Below are 22,595 nucleotides of genomic sequence, written 5' to 3' on the forward strand. Positions count from 1 at the left end.
AACCCAACACCCCCAAAGAGAGCGGATCCGTTCCAATTATGTCAATCACGTATCTAGAACTCGCGCTTATTCTTCCCATTAAGTTTCATCCCGATCTCTCCGCTCTAAACGTTTTCCAAGATTTACCACTTCCCCCTCTAATTCCCCCAATATAACCGGATACGGTCTATGTCTGGTTTCCAAGATTTCTGTTTCCCTCTTCCAGCCCCCTATGACCTCGGATCCGATTCGAATTGAAAATGAAGCATCTGAGACATAAGATCTTTCTACATATCAAGTTTCATTAAGATCCGATCACCCATTCGTAAAATAAAGATACCTCAATTTTCACGTTTTCCAAGATTTCCAGTTTCCCCCTCCAACTCCTACCAATGTCACAAGATCTGGTCGGGATTTAAAATAGGAGCTCTGAATCACAAGATCTTTCTAAATATGAAATTACATTAAGATCTGATCACTCCTTCATAAGTTACAAATACCTCATTTTTTCTAATTTTCCCAAATTATTGCCACCCCCTCTAACTCCCCCAAAGAGAGCGGACTCGGTCCGAATATGTCAGTCATGCATCTTGGACTTATTTTTATTCTCCTCATCAAGTTTCATCCTGATCTCTCCACTCTAAGCATTTTCCAAGATTTCCAGTCCCCCCCCCGACTCCCTTCAATGACACTGGATCCGGTCGGGATTTAAATTAAGAGATCTGAATTACGAGGTACTTCTAAATATAAAATTTCATTAAGATCTGATCACTCCTTCGTAAGTTAAAAATACCTCATTTTTTCTAATTTTCAGAATTGACCCCCCCCCCAACTCCCCAAAGAGAGCAGATCCGTTCCGGTTATGTCAATAAAATATCTAGGGCTTGTAATCATTTTTCCCACCAAGTTTCATCCCCATCCCTCCACTCTAAGCGTCTTCCAAGATTTTAGGTTTCCCCTCCAGCCCCCCCCACAATGTCACCGGATCCGGTGGGCATTTAAAATAAGAGCTCTGAGACACGACATCCTTCTAAATATCAAATTTGATCGAGATCTGATCACCGGTTCGTAAGTTAAAAATACCCCGTTTTTTTCTAATTTTTCCGAATTAACCGTCCCCCCACTCCTCCCCCCCCCCATATGGTCGAATCGGGAAATGACTATTTCTAATTTAATCTGGTCTGGTCCCTGATACGCTTGCCAAAATTCATCGTCCTAACTCATCTAGTAGTGCCTAAACTAGCAAAACCGGTACAGATAGACCAACAGAATTTGCAATCGCTATATGTCACTTGATAAATACCAAATGCCATAAAAATGCGACTAAAATAAGGCAATTATCCTTATCCAATAATCCATGTTTAAGCCAACAAACTTCATTTATAAAGTTTTAAGTCGAAACCATGCTTAAGTGTTCTTCTTTTAACTCATAGCGCAAAAATTAAGTTATAAATGTCATACCTGTAAAGGGTGTGGGAATTTCTGAAAGTAGAACATAAAAATAGCAATTATTCACAAAATGGCAATAATTTATTAATCTAAAGACAGATTCAACAGCACACAATTAATGATAAACGACCAAAGTAAGAAGATGTAAAAAGATGATTTCAATGAAAAGGAAATTGGAAAAATATCAATCAACTGGTTTTAAAGTTACAAACTTTGAGAGCATAAATGCTAGAAGGAAGGTAGCCGCAACAAAAAGCATAGCAAATATATAAAAACTTTCTTCATCAAAAACGTCTGTAAATGCGGGGACTTGATTATAAATTGCCTCAACTACATTTGGCTTTTTACCAAGAAATTTTACACCATCACCACTAGCCATCATCACCTTATAAATCACTTTCTCTTCTTCTTCTGACCAGCTGCAATTGTTCCTTTGGTTGCTATCACTGATTCTTCTTCCTTGGGTACAAGGGGTTTTACAATAAGATTGAAATGCTTCAGGATATCTTCTACTGCTAAATTTTCAGCCTCAAATAAAATTGACTTTCCGTTCTCTGCAAGAAAAATTCATTTTTGCATCAGAGCATACTCAAACCGAGACTCAGCAGTTCCTAATGATTAAATCCTAACGTTCACAATAGACAATTTTAAGAACAAACAATCTAATTGGATATTAGTTTAGATAGAAAAAGACTAGTTTAAATAGAAAAATTTCACCATAGAGGACACCTTCTCTTCACTACTTACTTTTATTCTATTCAGCTAACGATTGACAACAAGTCTCTTCATGTAGCTGCTCTTTCAATAATTTTCTAGTAAACTGAAGATGGGCTTTGGCTAAATCTAGCTCTTGACATGAGTATTAGCTTAATTTTACATCAAAGGGATTTAGATTTTAGATCATTCCTATTGTAAATTCAGCCAAATTGCATCGCGTAGGTAAGTATAACCCATTATGAGCAGCCCTTAATATAGTACTAAAGCAGGCACAGCACAATAGTAAGAACTTTTACATAAGCTTCTAAAGTTAATAGAATATTTGAAGATATTTAAGTCAATTAATTTAAAGCTACAACACCCTCAATCAGTAAAAAAAGAGATTGCATCACGGTAAAGTGCCTATTATGGTGTGATGCAAAATGGCAGCTTTGGCCTGAGTAGAGACAAAGTGCTTTCAAGCATAACTGGGAGATAGGCAACTGGTATAAAAATAATGAGACTTTTTATAGATGTCCTGTATTAATGTCCTACCGATCCATTACTTATAAGCTTCATTTGACTGACTTGTTTGGGAAAGCCTTCATTCATTCATTAAGGCTACTGCATAGTTGCTCAGTAAACAGGAGGATATACATTATGGGAAGTGGATAGGGATTAATAGGGAGTATCCGCCCTATTTTACTGAACACGCACACAGTTGCTCAGGAAAAATCAATAATAGGGATGTGTGTTTATATATAGATTTGTCATGCTCACAAGCCTGAAAAAAAAAACACTTTTTAGGTCACGATTTTTTTTCAAAATTCCATGAAAAGTCCTTCAGACCACTATGAAGGGAAGGGAAAATTTTAAAATGCATTCTCTTTTCTTTAGTGGAATGCATTTTTACCAAGTTTCCAATATGGGTGCAGCTACCACCTTATAGAAGAAACATTTCAAACATAAAGTAAATGACTATATTCATATGCTCATAAACATATGGCGAGGGTGGAGGTCCTAAGCAATATTGTTCTAAATACTTAAAAATTTTGAAACTTCCGACTGGAAAATTTTGTGTCTGGTGTCTTTGGTGTTTCGAACCCCACATGTCAAGACATATTTGAAAATTTAACATTCAGAACAGAACACTGATAGTACTTTAGTCACTCTCAGATGTTGAATAACCTTACTCCTAAATAATATGAAAAAAACTTCGTTTTCTTAAAGAGTTAAAGAGGCTGCGTCCCAAAGTCGAACCTTAAAACGTACAGGAATTAGGAGAGGCAGTTGGGGAGCTGCCGCCCCCCAACCCCCCCGCTTTTAAAGACTCTTTTGTACAGGTTTTTTGTTGTGGGGGGCTGCCGCCCCCCTAACCCCCCGCTCTTGGCTTCGGAAAGGCCCTCTTTTAATTAACAAAACAAAAAACCTGTACAAAAGAGTCTTTAAAAGCGGGGTGGTTGGGGGGCGGCAGCCCCCCAACTGCCTCTCCTAATTCCTGTACGTTTTAAGGTTCGACTTTGGGACGGAGCCTCTTTAACTCTTTAAGAAAACGAGGTTTTTTTCATATTATTTCTGTACGTTTTTCTTTTGTGAAAAAAAAACCGCCCGATAAGGGACTTGAACCCTTGACTCGAGGATTAAAAGTCCCACACTCTACCGACTGAGCTAACCACCTGCATATATGTAAATATAACTTTTAAATAACTTTTAAAAATTTCAAATTAACATGGGCTTTTATGGAGAAATGGGTTAATTAAGTGGCTAATGCGTGGTTTCTGGAAAACAGGGAAGGAGTTATCGGATCGAGCTGAAATTTCGCAGATAAGCTCCTGGGCCGTAGGGGACCTTAATTTGTGAATTTCAGCCCGATCGGACAACGTTAAAGGGGGGTGGTGTTGGGGGGTCGAAACTTTCGGGGGGTTAAGATTTTCCTACGAAACTTTCAAGGGCACTTACTCGGAGAATTCCGCATCGAATGAGTCTTCGTACACCCAGATCCGATGTCGGCTGTGACCTGTAGGCGTGGCAGATAAAAAAGAATATGAAAATTAAGTGGCTATGCGTGGTTTCTGGAAAACAGGGAAGGAGTTATCGGATCGAGCTGAAATTTCGCGGATAAGCTCCTGGGCCCTAGGGGACCTTAACTTGTGAATTTCAGCCCGATCGGACAACGTTAAAGGGGGGCTGGGGTTGGTTGGTCGAAATTTTCAGCCAGATTTTCCCCATGAAGGAAAAGTCGGAGGGGGATGAAATTTGGCAGATTTCTTAGTTGGAGCTCGGGCTACAAAATGCATCCCTCCCCATCCCTCTGCGACCACTGGAACCGAAGATCGCTTAACATTGTCGTGGTTCGCCTCTTTATAGAGGCACGAGTGTGCCTCCTTGATAAGTTTAAAATATTGCCCTAAATAAAAATGGACCTCAACACTAAGAACAGCATTTCTCTGCAAATTTAGGATAACCCCCAATGCAATACTAGATAAAAGATATATTATTTTCAGAATACTTTTTTCTCTGAATGTAAGAACAATGTTAAAACTTGAAATAAACAGAACTTGATTTGGCATCGTACTGCTTCAAGAATATTGGCTTTTAAAAAAATGTATTCTTCAATTTAAATATTTCAAAAGGCAGCTAGCACAAAAAAACGATTTCGAGTATACAAATTGAATTTCAGTGTGAATTGAAAAAAAATTGGCATTGTGAGTAGGAGATTGTCCCATACTAATGAAAAAAACAAAACAGCTAATTTTTCATGGAATAAGTACTGTTTACAATTAAAGATTTCTACTTCATTCTAGAAAAAAGAATAAACACTGCATCCCTGTTGTTACACCGGAGAGAATAATATATACAATATTCAATGAAACAAAGAAATTAGCAATGCTTGAAATAAATAGAAAAGATCTTACCTAACTGGACATCAATTTGTGGTGGTGTTTTGTTACAAACTATATCTGTCTTAATGATGCATTTTTGGTTGGTTTTTCTTACTTTATCTAGTGAAAAATAGTAAATACAATCCCTGAAAAAATAAAATCAGATTAATTATGAGCATGATATGGCAATTTCGCAAAAAGGACGATCATTGTGTTAGCCTGAATTTAAAGTTTTGCCAAGATCCAGAAAGACTACCATAAAACTAATCATTTCTAAAAAGAACAGATCTGACTAGTTACAAATTGTTGTCATGATAATATAATTTCAGGTTGGTTTTCTTGATTCATGCTGAAAAAAAAATCTGAAAAATAACATAAATACAGAAACTGTATAATAAAAGTGTTAGCCTAAATTTCAACACTGGGGCATGTTCATAAACGCTTTCATCAAAACGCAACTATTTTCATGAGAAAGCAAAAATGATGTGTTACAAACTATATACGTCCTGACATGAGTTGCATAATCGATTGTCATCAATTATGGAATCTGAGAAAACACTGGCGATTATTATCGCCATCTATGAGGGTGGTAAGCTTGAGGCAAGACATCAAGCCAGTTTTTTCCTGGTCCTGAGTAAAATAGGAATGTGAACACATGGATAGAAGACACAAAGTCCCAAAGTCCAGGTCAACAAAATATATTTTGTAAACGATATAGCAGAGCTAGAGTCAAGCAAATAATGGCTTAAAAAACTCGTAGATGAGGTTAAGGTAAAGGCCAACCATCCTGGTTAGTGGGTGAATGCAGAGAGAACCAAATGCATGGTAACTAGCAACCCTCTTCAGACCATTAAACATGGTGACGAGGATGTTGAACAAGAACAAGAGAATTCTTGGCTTTTGAAAACTCGTGCCTCTGCAGGAATCTGAAAATCCACAGTTTAAAGAAGATGATGCACAAGTTCATCTGCAAAATTCAGTTCATCCAGTTCAACAGCCTCTTCGACGGAAATCATCATTGCTTAATGGCAGAGATGTTTGGGACAGGTCCTCCATATGGACAACCATAGAATCGTAAATTCTGCTTTACATTGGGAACCACCAGGAAGATATACCAGAGGAAGACCCGGGAATATACTGCACCTGACCTACCAGAGGGATCTATCCAACCTGCACATATCTGCTCAGCCAAAATGGGAGAGGATCTAAGGAGCAGCAAACCCGAGGGATGAATGGTGGCCTCTACTTGATGTCCTAGATGGCAAAGGTGGTCCTAATGTCCAAGGGTAAGGTAATGTAGAAAAAATAGTGTATAAAAAGAATCTGAAACAGAAAATGAATTTGGCAATTTTATAATAAACTTGTTAGCCTGAATCTCAACATTAGCAGAGATTCGGGAACACTTGCATCAAAACATGACTAAGGCAAAGCTGATCTGTTATAAACTATATGTCTTATATATGGTAAGCTTGGAATCGACATTGATAGTGCCAAGAAGGATTTGGCTTACATAGAACCCTAGGATATATCTTAAATAATCCCCAAGGACCTCGGAATATGCTTGCCCAATATATATAAGCAGTAAAAGTGAAATTATACTCTTAACATGATTTACCCTTTGAAAAGTTTTATTTCCAAAGATACCAAGTGCTGGAATTATCAACACTATTACTTAGAGTCTTCCTCCACAAAGTAAGATAGCCCATCATTAAAAAAAAAAAAAATTCCATAACAACAAATAAAATTCTAAAGGTATCACGTAAAAAAGAAGAAACTATACAAATTAGAAGCAATGTATTTAAGACTGCAATTTATCAAACTTACTAAACAGATTTGCACAATTTCTATGAATTGAACAGTAGATTTTTCAAGCTACAAGAACGTGCTTGATACAAACATGATGAATAAAGTTGTTCTTAGTTCTGACAAAGAACAAAAGTATTTTTTCGCACTATTTAGTTGAATGTCCAGTTCCCGTTCCCATTGACTGTACCACAGACGGATACATAACAGGATGAATGAACTAAAAACTATTGTATCTAAAGTTCTTACAGATATTCTGTTAAAGCGTGACAATGCTGCTGGCCATAAAATGCTGAATAAGAGCCCTACTACTTAATTTTATAGCTTTAGAGGCAATGGAAATTTTTAGTCTAGTCTTTTGGTCCCTTTTTGTGCATTAGAGCAACATGGTAATGTTGCCAAATCTGACAGAAGTCCCCCCTTTTCTGAATGGTAGTTGGAAGAGGATTCAAATAGGACAGCTAAGGGCACTCTAACATTCCCTAGAGTCTCCTATTCATCATGTTTGATTCTTTATATTGTGTTTTCCTACATAAGTTAATACCTTCATGTTACTGATTGATTGTATTAGGTGTAAATCAGGCATTAGACATGAGGTAGACCTGTTGATCTGCATTTCAAACGGCATTAATGCCTCATTTCGCATGCCAATGATATCCTTAACATCATTATAGCCATTGAATGACTCCTTGATGTTTTTACAAGCCTCCAAGATGAATGCCTATGCTTTGCCTTGAATTGAATACTGATGATTGTTATTCCCTTGTTTTCAACTGGCATAAAAGCAGTCTAAGGGTCCTCCCAGGTGAATTCAGCCAGTATTTGGCCCTTCCAATTGGTTAAAGTCTTGGTCATAGCAGTCAAAAATTGATTATCCACATTTTTGTAGGATTTCTATTGTATAAGCATCCATAGTTACAGCAAAACTGCATTATCAACCAATAGCTCTTTGCATCTCTTTTCAAACCATTTGCCTTTACAAACATTGTCAACGTTACCCCTCATTGGAATATTTTCAATAAGTCAATAAAAGATATATTTATTTTTGACTTTTCAGATTTTTTAAATAACTGCTTCAGCTCTCTGTGGGCATGCAATTCAAGAATTGCTCCAAAGTTTTGAGCAGCCAACACTGACAAATCTTTAGTCTTCTTAAGCGAAAAATATAATAGAAAGATAATGAACCTTCCTTGGTACCCTCCGCTGAAGTATTGTGCAAAGTTGAGACTTTGAGTGCAATATATTTATAACTTGCTATTTTATGTTAAGTGCAATTTTTATTTATGTGCTATGGTGTCAGTTTGTTTGCTTTTATCTTTTATGTTCTTTGTTTCCTGTTATGTGTGGTATTAACTGCATATAAGCTTTGCAATAAATTGTAACAACAGAGTTAGTGAAACGTGAAGCATAATAAAATCCAAGACATAAGTCTCCAATATTTCTTGAGGTCCCTATGCCTATGTGAAAGGATTAGTTATTATTTATTCATCTATTAAAAAAAGGGCTACCAAAATAAAAATTGTTAAAAATAACAGTTAATGTTAAAATATAAAACAGTGGAAATAGACAGGGCTGTATCCAGGACTTTTTTCTGGAAGGGGGGGGGGGTACAAAAGGACTTTCTCTTGGAGGGAGGGGGTTAAAAAAGACTTTAAAACACGGATCAAAAATTTGTTTATATTCATATTTGTTACGTCTTTCCGAATCGGACAGACATTTAGGGGGGGGAGGGTTCAAACCTCCTAAACCCCTTGGACCTGGCCTTGGGCATAGGTAAAATTAAATTTTGCGGTTTTTCCAATTCAGTATGGTCAGTAGGACAGAGATTTTCCAATATATGCAACAACCAAAAAGTTTTTGATTGTAAGCATACAATTATTAAATACACAAATCCTTTACTCAAATTGAAAATGAATTATGATTAAAAACAAATCATTTATTCTTAAGTTGATTTCTACTGAAGTACTGAATGAGACATTCCTGTTTAAAGCACATTAATGTTTTCAAAGGATGTGTCAGTATTCTCTGGATTATAAAGGACAAGTTTTTGAACCTAATCAGATTATCTTTCGCATTGTGTTAGGTTGCACAATTAACTTTTCGTGAAAAAATCCAGCTGATTTAATTGTGAAGGATTGCTCACTTCATGCCGCCACTTGTGTTAACACGCTGCATCCTTAGCAATGATTTGTCTCAAAAAAATTTCCATGGCCAACTTCAAATAAATTTGAAGTAAACCCTCACATGAAAAAACTTTCACTGATATTAATGCTAGATTTTCCATCATCTGAGGAACTGCTGCTTGGCCTTGTGCTAAGTTTATATTTTTAAGCATTTGACTTGGTTGATCACAACACCCTAATTCATTTATCACTGAATAAGTTTGTAATATACCCTCTCTTAATAAATTTCATATATGGTTTTCTTTCAAATAGATCCAAAGTTGTAAAATACAAAATATTCTCTCTGAATCCCTCCCTAATTAGCATGCACTTCCTCAAGGTGTTAATATGTGGATGACCTGCTGATCCTTGAAGTATGTTATAGAACTATCAAAAATGTCCCCATCAAAATCCTACCCATGTTTTGGACAAAGAATTTGCACAAGAAAGTAAATTCCTCAAAGTCAAATATAATGACAATAAACTTCTTTATTGTTTAAATCCATTAAAATTCTTAAAATCCACTCCCATTTGCTTAGACCCTATCCCAACCAAAATGGTAATGAAACATGTTAAACTCATTGGTGTCAAAGACTTCTGATAATCTTAAGCAGTACATACATATTTCAAGAATTCCGGACTCTCCAGACAAAGATAGTAAAAACTAAATATTTTTAAAGGGATTAAACTGGTAGGTTAACTTAGAAATGGCCAAATGTTGACAACATTTTCACTGTGAACAACAAAGACATTTTTGCTGAACCATTAAAGCTTAGAGAAAATGGGTCATTCCAGATAGCATTTATAAGAGACCTATATCACACATTATATTATAGACACAGGTCACACAATTACACTTCATATGATTATCCAATTTCGCCACTATACTTAAAGCATTTTTTCAGTTATTTGCTTCCACTATCTTAATAGTGTTTTATACAATTACACATTTAAGAAAATTGAAGAGAAATGAAGAAGTAAATTAAAACGAATAGGCATGTCGAATCCACCAGGATCCACCCACAAGCATTCCTCAAGCATTTTGACACGTGTCAAATTGGGTTATGACTTAAGTTGAAAACAGGTAACCTTTTTGTTCTGACAAATTTGTATATGAAAATGCTCCAATTTAAGAAAATCGGAGTTTTGTACCCTTTTCTGATAAAACTTCTAAACAAACAGTTAGATTCCTTGAGATTCAGCCTCCTGGGGTAGAAAAAGTGTGTTTTTTTTTTTTTTTTTTTTACAAAAACTGTTGAATCATTGGTACCTTTACCCTATATTTTAGTTGATGTTATCAGTTGATATTATTACCCTATATTTTAGTTAGATTATTAGTATTTAAATGAGCCATAATGGCTGAATTGATTTTACTTACAAGTAGTTTCCCAATTGCTGAGGTAAGACTAATTGTTCAATAATTGTTAGCTTCATTTCTATTGACCCTTTTGTACACAGGTATGATGTAAGCATCCTTCTAATCTTACAGAATATATTTAGTACGAAAGGACTTTTGGAAAAGGAGAGTTAGAGAGTGCAACAACACTGCATACATCTTGTGTAGTAGCTAGGGGGTACTCTATCTGGTCCTGTAGATTTGTTTGGGTTAATCTTCTTCAATTGGGGCTCAACATCAGATTTGGTTATGTTAATGGGCACCGTGCCATTTAACATTTCATACCTTGGGGATCTGGAATTGGAGTATAATCGGGGATAGTAAATACCAAGATGGACTGCATATTTAATGTATTGGCAATTTCTCTTGGGTCACAGATTTTACTGCCATCCAGTAGAAGTTATGCAACAGAATGCCAACCAGGGTTAACAGATTATGTGTACCTCCAGAATTTCTTGGGGTTAGTTTTCACTGTGGCTGCTATTGATTCCTCAGATTTTTTGGTCATTTCTTAAGTAAGATTTTGCAGTTGGTCATGTGCCTGTTTTGATTTTGTGTAATAATCCTCCTGGTTGCAATTCTTTATGTACAGCTTCCAGTATTTCCTTTTTCAGCTCCTGATCTTTTAAATTTCCTTTGTAATATATGGGAGGGTTTTTGGCTTCCTTTTCCAATTTACAGAAGAGTTTCAGTAGCTCCCAGTAATATTCTTTTCATAGTTGACCATGACCCTTCTACATGCATAGGATAAAGGCACCAATGATTTGACAGTGTAGTTTTGGAGTCACTGTCAAAATTTTCCTTCAAAACAAGATAACTCTGCTTAGTTATGACTTGGAACACCATTTCTTGAAGCCTTCATTACATTTTGACAATCTGAAATGTGGACATTATATCTGATACACCCAGATAAGATAAGAACATTCAATTCAATCAGTTTCCTGTCTTCAACACAGAATGAGCTTCCAACAACTTTTTAGGTATTTAATGTTCAAACTCTCGTTACTTGGTTATTTTTTGACAAAAAAAAAAAAAGGATCAGCACCAATTCATCAAGAAACATCTGATCTTCCCTAAAATTTAGCCATACTGGTTTTTTTTTATAAAATTAAGTTAAAATGGCAGCAAGTATTATGTTGACAAAACTAGGTTCCAAGTGTTGAAAAATCTTGTCTGATGTAGTGGAATACTAGACTGACTAAAAATGTTCCTTCAGCCAAATTCAAATGTAGATATTGGCCTTTATTATGAGAATAATTTCTTTTGAGAATATCTTGCAGTAACCTAGTCAAAATTTCGACAGACAGCAACAGGCCCTGTCAAAACAAAGGTCACTCTGTCAAAACTTCCCTGAACATGTAAAACAGACGAGAAACAATTGGTGTTAAAATTAATAGGTCCTCTGATATAAACATAGTTGTTGAATTTATGGGTACTTTCTCAACAATAAGAGATTTTGATGATTATTATTGATAATAATATTTCACATGAAGAAAATCATTATTATTATTTTTTTAAATTGTAGTTTTACTGATTTTATGGTAGATTTTTCCATCCTCAGGGAACTGCTGCTTGGCCTTGTGCTATGTTCATATTTTTAAGCATTTGACTTGGTTGATTACAACATCCTAATTCAGTTATCACTGAATAAATTTGAAGTATACCCTCTTTTAGTAAATTTTATATGTGTTTTCTTTCAAATATACTAAATAAACTAAAAATTTGCTTGCTTTTACTTGGTATAATAATGAGGTGGTTTCCCCTGGGGCAAAGGGCAAGAGGATAATTGGTAGTTTTGTTGGATAAATGAGAGGTAGGGCTGTTTCTGAGAGTAAGAGCAGTGACCACACTGCATATTATGTTTAAAAGTAATGATTGAGGATCTTGGTGTCCAGGAATGGACTAAGTATTGTTTTTATGTGTAATTTATTTTTAAATTGATAATAAACCCCATTGATTGATTAAGTAATTGAAACTAGATCCCAATCTGTAAAATACAAAATATTCTCTCTGAACCCCTTCCTAATTAGCATGGAATTCCTGTCCTGTCCAAAATGCTAATGAAACATGTTAAACTTCTTGGTGTCACAAACTTCCAATAATCTTAATTAGGGCATGTGTATTTCAAGAATTCTGGACTTTCCAGACAAAGGATAGTCAAAACAAATTTTTTTTAAAAGCAATTAAAGTAGTAGATTAACTTTGAAATGGCCAAGTGTTGACAACACTGTAACTGAGAACAACAAAGAAATCTTTGCTGGACCATCATAGCTGAGAGAAAGTCATTCCAGATAGCATTTATAAAGAGATCTATATCACAAATTGTATTATAGTGATCTACATCACATGATTACACCCTGTATAATTATCTAATTTTGTCCTTATACTTGAGGCAATTTTTTCAGTTTTTTGCTTCCAATATCTGAAAAGTATTTATACATTTATACACTATAAAAAGTTGAAGGGAAACAAAGAAATAAAGTAAAAAAAAACTAGGCATGTTGAATCCACCAGGATTTGCCAACAAGCACTCCCCAAGTATTTTGACATGTGGTGAATTGGGTTCCAACTTACATTGAAAATACGTAACTTTTTTGTTCTGTTGAATTTGTATGTGAAAATCCTCCAATTTACAAAAATCAGGGTTTTGTACTCTTTTCTGATAAAACTTCCTATCAAACAGTTAGATTCATAGATATTTTTCTATATACTGAAACCCTTTTCAAACCAAAAGTCTTTAAATTAAGCCTTCTGGAATAGAAAAGTGGTTGTTAAATCATCAGTGCCTTTACCCTATATTCAATAAAAGACAAATTATATTGTGCCAATTCATGACAAATTAGACTGTAATCAGTAAACGCATGTTTCTTAAATTCTAATTTATGTGGGTATAGTCTAAAGCTGCAACCTATGGCAATGTGATCTCTTGCTCTATATGATGGTAGGGGGTCAATAATCAGTATGGATTCTTGGTCCTTTACCAGCAGAAGATCAAGTAATGAAGGGTTTTGACCTTCTCTATATCTAGTGGGAAAGCAAACTGCCTGATACAGGAAGTGAGCTACTCTTCTACAAAACATAGTATTACCAGGCAGAAGTACTATCAACTTTCTAAGAACATTGACTGTTTGGTTTATATTCACTGTTTATGAGCTATTTATTTCTTTCACAAAGACTATCCTGGTTCAGTAGCCCAGTGTAATTCCTCTTAGGCCTAGTTTATCATGATATTGTTTGCTAATAACTTCTTTAAGTAGTTTCAACACTAGGCCTGGTTATATTATCACAGGAGGATAAAGGAACTTAATTTACTAAAAAAAACTGCTATTATAAGCTAAAATGGACCAAATTTGTAATTCAATGTTCAACTTTGAAATAAACACAACAAAAAGACAACTATGACAAGATCAATTAGAACAAAAAGAGAGACACATTGAAAAGAACAAGTCAACATGTTGAAAAGATTAAAACAATTAAGAATAATATAACAAAGAAGAAATTAAAACAGTTAACAAAATGTATTGAGGTGGTAAATGAAGAAAATGGTAAAAGTAGTAAGATAGAGGTATATAGCCTAAACAATTGTAATGATTTATTAAATGTTCCTTGGCCATTTTGAATAATTCAGTAAAAACAAGACTAAACACATAGAATGTTACAAATCAGTGAATAATAAGACATAAACAATCACTAGGAAAAGGTGGTGCAGGAAGGAAAGAGGAGGAAGAGATTCACTTATAAAGTATCAAGTATGCATAGAGAAATTTTTTTTCTATAGCTTCCATAATATGGAGGGGTGTATGCAGGAGAAATTCTCCATGGGAAATTTTTCTTCAGGAGCAACTTTGAACTGGGTGGGGGATACCTGGGAAATATTTTCAGTAAAATTCTAGTTAATTGACTTATTGCTATTTCAGAAAGGGTTTAGGTTAGGAAAATGAAACTTCAGGGATGAATCTACAGACTAAAGTATGTCCTGGAAGGGTATTTGAAGCAACTACCTCTATTCCTTCTCTCTCTAGAGGGCCCTGACCTTTGATGACCTTTAAAAATAGGCTATGCATATTATAAAAGTGAAACCTTGCAAAATAGATCTTCTACTTAATTGAAGTACAACAAAATTGTTTTCAGCTTCATAATTTTCCTCAATTCCATTTTACAAGGTTTTATAGATATGCAAATACATTTCCTAAATTTTGAAAAAAAAAACAACATTGATATGGCTCAAAATTCTACTCAACTAACTGGAACTGCATTTTCAGAACTAAAGGCAGAGAAAAAACAACTAGTAACTGAAAATTAAGGTAAAATGTTGTTTTGTCAAAATTTCAATAGGCATAGACCCATCATGTAGGCAGATCTCAGGGCCCTCCAGAGGGAGAAGGAGTGGAGGTGGGTAATACCTTCCTGGGACATACTTTAACCTGTAGACCCATCCCTGAAAGTTTCATTTTCCTAACCTAAACCCTTTCCAAGATAGCAAGAAGTCAATAAACTAGAATTTTACCAATTTTTCTATGGAGGGGGAACATGATTTGGAAAACAATCAGAAATTAAAATGTCTTTAAAATGACAGAGCAAGGTATTGATGAGGAGAATCTCCCCTCTTGTATGGTATAATTAGGCTTACTAGTCTACTTATTTTTAGTTTTGATGTTAGACCTACTCCTTAAAAAAGATGGATAGAACTTGTTTTTCTAATTAATTTGGATAGAAGCCTAGAACTGGGGCTAGAATTGGAGCTATTGAAACATGTTAAGAACATAATTCATGCTTCAATATATGTAGAATAGGCTAATTGTAGCCTAGTCTAGTTAACACATTTTGACTGTAATTCCACTGGTCTATACTTTACCCCTTATCTCTCCTAATGCATAAATATGAGGCTAAGCCCAAATTATACACTTCCTATGACTTTTGCCATGTGTCACTTGTGTTTCAATCTGTCTACCAATAAGTGAGTTAATGCTGATAATATCAAGAAAGAAAAGACACATGAGAGTTACATAATTTGGACTTAATATTTATAAATTAGGAAGGATTAAGAGTAAAGTCTGTAGGCCTATTGAACTTGCAGTTAAATTAGTTTCTAACTAATTTTTACCTCACATTGGGTCTATATTCTAGAAACTAAAATATGCTAAGTTAATCTACCTTATAGGGCCCATTGAGGGTTCAAAATTGAATTCACCCAAGGATCTGTTATTATATTTGAAACGAGCATAAAAATGCATCAACTGATGCATTCACTTTCCTCCTGGCTAAGAAAAAGTATAAAGACTAGCCTATCCTTCCTTACCTGATGGGCCTCGCTGGTTCTCTGAAAGGGTCGAATCGAAATACAATCTTTTTAACTGGTTTCAAGGAGACAGAAGCAACTTCTTTGCTTATATATCCTAACAATCCAGGTCCTCTAGTAAGCCTGCCTGAAAATGGAATTGACATTTTCTTCACTTTCCCTGAACTGGTGGCGATAGAAACAAGATGAAAGTAAAAAGGAAGAGGCAAGAGCTGGACTGCCGAGTTTTGCGTAAGCTTGCACCAAAGTCTGACAAAATGTATGTTATACAGAGGTCCAACTAAAATAATTTTTAGTACCAATCGATTTGGTGCTTTTCTATCCTCTGTTGCTCATTAGGCTTCTAGAATGCATTAACGTCATCCCCGACGCCACGCCAGTTATATTTCCAACGGCACATTGCTGATTTTTAGGGGAAACGGTGGCGTGCAGCACAAAAAGTTTAGCATGCCGCCGGCTTAAGCCCATTTTTCTTAAGAAAGAAGTCTCGGATCTAAACAAGACATAACGTTCAAATTCAATTAAGCATACAAGTCCGAGAAAGTCCTTTAAAATTTTGAAGGTATATACTATATAGTACGACGCGTAAATTCAAGGAAAACACGACGCAAGCAATATTTCTCATCGGGCTTCTAGAATGCATTGGCGTCATCAAAGACCTCACACCAGTTATATTTCTGACGGCGAAATCCTGATTTTAGGGGAAACGGTGGCACGTAGCCCAAAAAGTTTGGTGTGTCGCTGGCTTAAGCCCATTTTTCTTATGAAGAAGAAGTCTCGAACCTATTCAAGACGTAACATTTCAATACAATTAAGCAAAAAAGTTTAAGAAAGCCCTTTAGAACTCTGAGGGTATGTACTACATAGTAAGACACGTAAGTTCGAGGAAAGCAATAGCAATAGCACTCATAAATTCGTAAAATCAGGTTTTTTTCAATTTTTAATTCGTTGCTTTTCAATAGATGGTGACGTTCACTTCCCTTCGTTTTTGTGATACTTATCGTTGCATTCAATACAACCCAGTAATCACAATATGTTATCTTTCAACCCAGTGTGTCAAAATGGTGAAGCAACTTTTGTTGTTTTTGTGCAGCAGAACTCAGATTATCCATATTTTCAATCCGATTTCAATACAAGTTTCAAGACCATGTAATGAAGGTCAACAAAATTTGTAAATTCTGCAAGGGAAGTGTAGTTGTGAAGTGTCTAGCTATTAAATATAGGTAAAACTGAACAAAAATCTAAAGTCGTACCACAAAGTCTATAAAAAAAAGTTGGGGATTTGGTTAAATTTTGTCTAAAATTTTAATCTTATTCTTTCCTTCTTTCCGAAATCCAAATAAATTTTCTGGAACAGAATGGGTAAACTGTGAAATATGTTTAATTTATATTTTGTTGTTTCGTCAAATCGGTCCAATTTTAGCCAAGAAAGTAAAAATACTTTTATGAGCTTAATTATGTTATTCACTTTCCAAATTTACTGCTTTTGCATTGGTTTGATCTATTTTATTTTTAATCATTTTTGCCAAAGTTGAATAGTGAACATTAAAACAAAATAAGAAAAATATGTCTTTGGTTACTGAATTCCCGAATATATTTTAAACTCATTGCTTCTTAGAAATAGTCTTAACTTAAAATCGTTGATGGGAGCTAAAGTTTTAATTTTCATTAAAAAAAAGGGATTGAAGATATTTTTCCGCCAGTTTTATCATACAAAATTAGAAACAAATTATAACTTTTGTTGTTCTTTTAGCACTGTTGTAGATTTAAGTAGTTCAAGCCTTATGTTAATACTAGTCATTGTAAGATTGTTTTGTGAGGGATATAAAGTTTACGGAAGAGAACAGTTCCAGTTCCAAAAATTGTAGGGAGGTGTATGAACTAACAACAAGTCCTTTCACCTCTTTGACTTCTTCTTCAGAAAAACTAGCCTCTGGAAGCGCTATTTTCCTCCAGTCTGCAAACAATGAATATATGCAATTATGAACAATAATACACTGTTGTTGATTGTGGGAAGTGCGAGTACCTAAGCTACCTGTCCCCAGCAGTTTAAGGCCACTAGGCCGGCCAGTACCAATACGGCTCTTCCTACTCATTCCCACTCTCTTCTGCACAATCAAACCTATAGATAAATAGCGTCCTTTGAAAAATTGGCTTCTTCAAGCTTTAATTATTATTAAATGCCAATAAGCGACTACTTTCTATTCCCCGCGATTTAAGTGAGATACCACTCCCGGCAGGTACGAGACGCTTGCTGCAGAAAACCTCCCCTCTTCTGCTCGGTTATTAGTAAAAATTTCCAAAAATAACTAATGAGTCTATATGATTTGATAATTTTGACAATAGGATTATCTCTCACTTACTGAAATGCTGAGTAATAATTTTACTCAAGGTCACGAAGTTTAATCCTTTGCCAGGTATTGTGAAATCTAAATAGCTTCGCAGCACTGAAAAAGCTTGCTGGGTTGAAATTTATGATATCCAATTCTAGACAGTTGTTTTCACCTTGAACTCCAAATCAATATGAATCAATACTCATTTGCCCTTTCAAAAAGAAAGAATTCCCACGAGCCAGCTCCACTTCCGGCTTACTCAATAGTCTGGCACGAGGCAACTAATAGAAAAACAGTAAATATACTTGCCTCTGCCCATCATGCAGTAATAAACGAGCTACGAGATTTCGAAGAACTTGTATCCTACGCAGATAACTACTTTGGGATAACTTACTGAATGTAAAAAATACATACAGTTTTCAATCTTCTTGGGAATTTTGAGTAAATAATGGGCCTAGAAGAAATTTTCAATAAAATAACACACCAAGGGACTTTCTTCACTCATATGTCCGCAGACAGCCTGCATGAATAGATGAAGCCTAGTATAAGAAAGAAACAGACTGTCAAGGGCTTCCCAGTGCTAAAAAACCTTATCGAAGAAAATCGTGAAAATAACCACATCCGTAAGGTAGTAGCTTCAGAGAATGGAAGAATCAAACATCCGCAAGAAGAAGAAAGCCAGAGCTCCAGCAGTGCTGTACAAACGGGTTCAAGCTGTTTTCTTGAAGGAAGACAAGAAAATGTACATCGGAAATGACATTCGCAATAATCCTCTGAATTAGGATTTCCTTGTTGTTTCTCTTAAAATTCTTTGATAAAGGGTTTGCAATAGTCAATGAAGGAAACCAGAAGGATTACTTTTACGAGAAAAGCGGAAATTCCGGCCAAGCTGTTCACGCATATTCACAATTACAGGATAAAGGAGTTTTGGAAGAATTCGGTGACCAGCGAAGAGTCAAAAGCTCTGACAGTCACAAGCAGTTTTGAAGCCATACCAGAATATGATAGTTTCTAATCCAAGTTTTATGTACGGAAATTTATTATGTATTCCATTGTTTTATTTGTGTTCTTTTTCATTATTCTAGCTACCAAAGTTTGGTTCACCTTAGGTCCTGGAACTGAGTGCTCATTGTTTAAAAGTAAAACCATCTTAGTGCTCTATAAGGAAAAAAAGAGAAATTAATGCTCCAACTTGATACTTCTGAGGATGCTCTACACAACTAAAAAAAAAAAAAAAAAAAAAAAAGGCGATGAAACTTTTTTTTTACCGGAAACATTAAACGAAATTTAAGTTTTTAGTATACACTTTTACTATGGTACTTTGTAACTTATACATGGTAACTTATTTGTGTTTTTACAAGGAGGACTTGTAAAAAGTCAAATCAATGGACTTCAAGCATAATTTTTTCAAGAAAAAATCTGGAAGATATCTTAGGAATGATGAGAGATGCCTAGGGTCAGTCAAAGTGTGACATGGTGGCGGGAACTGCCGTGGGGAGCATCACGTTGAGGGGTGGCTTGTAAAACCATGAACCAATTGAATTTAAGCATAATTCTTAACAAGAAAATACCTGAGAAATGTCTTGGGAATAATGAGGAGGTGTCAGACGGATGCCACTTGCCAGCCACATTTTGCCATGGTGGCGTGAATTACAATGGCGGGTAGCAAGTTGGGGAGTGGCTTGCAAAAACACGGATCAGTGAACTTGAAACATAATTTTAGTAAGAAAACATCTGAAAAATGCCTTAGAAAATATGATATGTATCACGGGGATGCCACGGGCCAGCCACATATTACCGTGGTGGCGTGAATTGGTGTGGAAGGCATGCCTTCGAGGAGTGACTTTCAAAAACACGAATCAGTAGACTTTAAGCGTAATTTTATCAAGAAAATATCCAAAGAATGTCTTATAAATGAATCTATGGATCAGAGGGAACTCAATGGCCAGCCACATATTGTCATGATGGGGCATATTGGTTGGACTAATATGTTCTCTAGCTTAAATTTAGGGCGTCCTTCTTAGCTAGTGTCCTTTTAATTATATTCCTTGGATATTGTAAAGTGCCACGGCGAATCCATGACTTATCAGTGGATAAAAAATGGATTCTTAAAATCTATAAATGGATGGATTTTTAGTCCACTCAGCAAATATTTTTTATTAGATACATAAGTTGATTGAAGTAAATACAAAAGAAATCCGTCTTATTTCGTTAAAAAATAGGTAATTTTCTATAATGATGGCTACCCTATAGCGTCCCTCTTAATCAATGTCCTTTTAATTAGATTCCTTGGATATTTTTAAATGTCACGGAAAATCAATGACCCATCAGCGGGTGAAAAAACTTAATGATGGCTACCGTATAGCGTCATTTTTAATTAGTGTTCTTTTAATTAGATTCTTTGGATATTGTCAAATGTAACGGCGAATCCGTGACTCATCAGTGGGTAAAAAAAACTAATTCTTGAAATTAAAAAACGAACAGACTCTTACTCCATTCAACACATCTATTCTGTTAGGTACATGGGCTAATGAAAATAAATGACATAAAATCAATATAAAACGAATCTGTCTTATTTGGTTAAAAATCGGTAATTTTGCTTAATGATGGTGTACTTTCCATTAGATTCTTTGAATGCTGTTAAATGCCACAGCGAATCAATGACTCATCAGTCGATGAAAAAACGAATTCTTAAAATTTAAAAATGGACAGATTCTTAGTCCACTCAGCAAATCAATTTTAGATGGTCCATAGGTTGATGGAAATAAATACCTGAGAGAGATGTCTTTCAAAAGATGTTAGTTTCTTGATTCTTCAGCTAATATATTTCCAAGGGACAATATATAAGCCAAGGGACTATAAATTTCCTATACCGTGGTTTTTGATCTTGAAAACACATTAAGGTTTGTATTTTGTCACATTATTTCAATACTCTCTTCCTTTGAAGGACTTATTATCCCCTTGACTACGAGCGTATGGACCCCCTCTTGATGATAACGTCTTGTTTGAATCATAGTTTCAAATTTTATGCTTTTATTTCATCTTTTTTTAGACTGAACGGATTAGGTAAACTGTGGTATTCGAAGTAAAAATTATGTCCAAAAAGGAAAGAAATTTCGAGTGCCATTGCACAGACTCAACGTGCTTATCTGAATGGGTATTGGAAATAACCCTTTTTGTTCCTTTTCACATATAAGAAAAGGATAAAGATCCTCCAGAACCATTGCTGGTGGATAGGACGTCGAATTGACGTTTCAGTTGCTGGTTGTTTTTACAGGAACAAGTAGCAAGCTTGTTGCCCAGCCTTGCTGCGGCGGAGATCGAACCCTGGGTCCCGTATCGCCAAGCAGAGCACCAATCCACTGTGCTTCAACAGGTTAACCTTTTCACATACCCTGATGTAAATTAAGGTTTTTATTTTTTTAAATCTGGAGTGTTAGAGATGAAAGGAATATAGCTATGCTGCCTCAAGGAAATCGATCATGAAAAGCCTTAAATTGTTAGTGGGCCTATTTTTAACTCGATATCACACTGATATAACTTTAAAACATGAAAATTCTGAAGCCAGATTTGTAAACCATTCATTACACCATTAAATCATTCTTATGAATTTGCAAGATTCTTGTTATTCTGTTTGCTATATAGCCTAGTAGGTTATATACGTGTATGTTTGAATGGTTGCTAAGAATATATAATTGTTGATAAGGACTTGAAATTGAAAGAAACGTACATATTGATATTCGCTTAGAGGTCAGCCACAGACCTAAGCCTGTGGGCCAGGCTTCTGGTCTTGGCTTACCTCAAGTTAGCAACTCTTTGACTTGTAATTGAAACCTACCTTACAAAAGTTTCATCAAGTCATTTATATAATGAACAACATAATTTCACTCTAAGCTAGTGATTCTTAATTTGTGCAGGTTACTATTAAGAATACTGACCCTTCTAAAGTAGGCCTAATCACTACAATAAAAGTAAAATAATTTGTTTCCTAATTGATGCTCTTTCAAAATATAATGTTTACTCTTTTACTCTGACTATGGACCCTATCCTGTCTTCTAATGGTTCCATATAAACCCCCAAGCAGAAGCCTAGTCTATAAGAGGGGGATTCTCCTCATCAATACCTTGCTCTGTCATTTTAAAGACATTTTCATTTCTGATTGTTTTCCGAATCATGTTCCCCCCCCCATAGAAAAATTGGTAAAATTCTAGTTAATTGACTTCTTGCTATCTCAAAAAGGGTTTAGCTTAGGAAAATGAAACTTTCAGGGATGGGTCTACAAGCTGAAATACACACTGGGAAGGTATTTTAAAGTACCCACCTCCACTCCTTCTCCCTCTAGAGGGCCCTGAAATTTGCCTACATGACAGGTCTATACCTATTGAAATTTTGACAAAACAACATTTTACCTTAATTTGCAGTTACTAGTTGCTTTTTCTCTGCTTTTAGTTCTGAGAATGCAATTCCTGTTATTTATTCAACATTTTGAGCCATATCAATGTTTTTTTTTCTTCAAAATTTAGGGAATGTATTTGCATATCTTTAAAACCTTATAAAATGGAATTGAGCAATGTTATGAAGCTGAAAATAACTTTG

General features: G+C 35.3%; 2 protein-coding genes across 4 annotated transcripts in view; one reads left to right on the forward strand and one right to left on the reverse strand.

The window, feature by feature from the left end:
• LOC136031358 (MKRN2 opposite strand protein-like) overlaps positions 1–15,937 on the reverse strand; it is a 28,781-nt gene extending 12,844 nt beyond the window's left edge. The window contains exons 1-3 of one of the 2 annotated variants that reach the window (XM_065710860.1): positions 15,667–15,937; positions 5,040–5,152; positions 1,814–1,982 (exon numbers count right to left, since the gene is read on the reverse strand). In XM_065710860.1, coding sequence (XP_065566932.1) covers positions 1,822–1,982; positions 5,040–5,152; positions 15,667–15,812 — 420 coding nt within the window. In that variant the 5' untranslated portion in view covers positions 15,813–15,937 and the 3' untranslated portion in view covers positions 1,814–1,821. Of the gene's footprint in view, positions 1–1,813; positions 1,983–5,039; positions 5,153–15,666 lie in introns of those variants that run through there. The other variant, XM_065710859.1, reaches the window with a different exon arrangement.
• Positions 15,938–21,403: 5,466 nt separating this feature from the next.
• Positions 21,404–22,595, forward strand: part of LOC136031363 (liprin-alpha-3-like) — a 147,690-nt gene continuing 146,498 nt past the window's right edge. For both annotated transcript variants that reach the window (XM_065710864.1, XM_065710866.1), the window contains exon 1: positions 21,404–21,498. The gene's annotated coding sequence lies outside the window, so the exon portion shown is untranslated. The remainder of the gene's footprint in view (positions 21,499–22,595) is intronic.

The sequence above is a fragment of the Artemia franciscana genome, chromosome 9 (genome assembly GCF_032884065.1).
Source record: "Artemia franciscana chromosome 9, ASM3288406v1, whole genome shotgun sequence".
In the NCBI taxonomy this organism is placed as follows: domain Eukaryota; kingdom Metazoa; phylum Arthropoda; class Branchiopoda; order Anostraca; family Artemiidae; genus Artemia; species Artemia franciscana.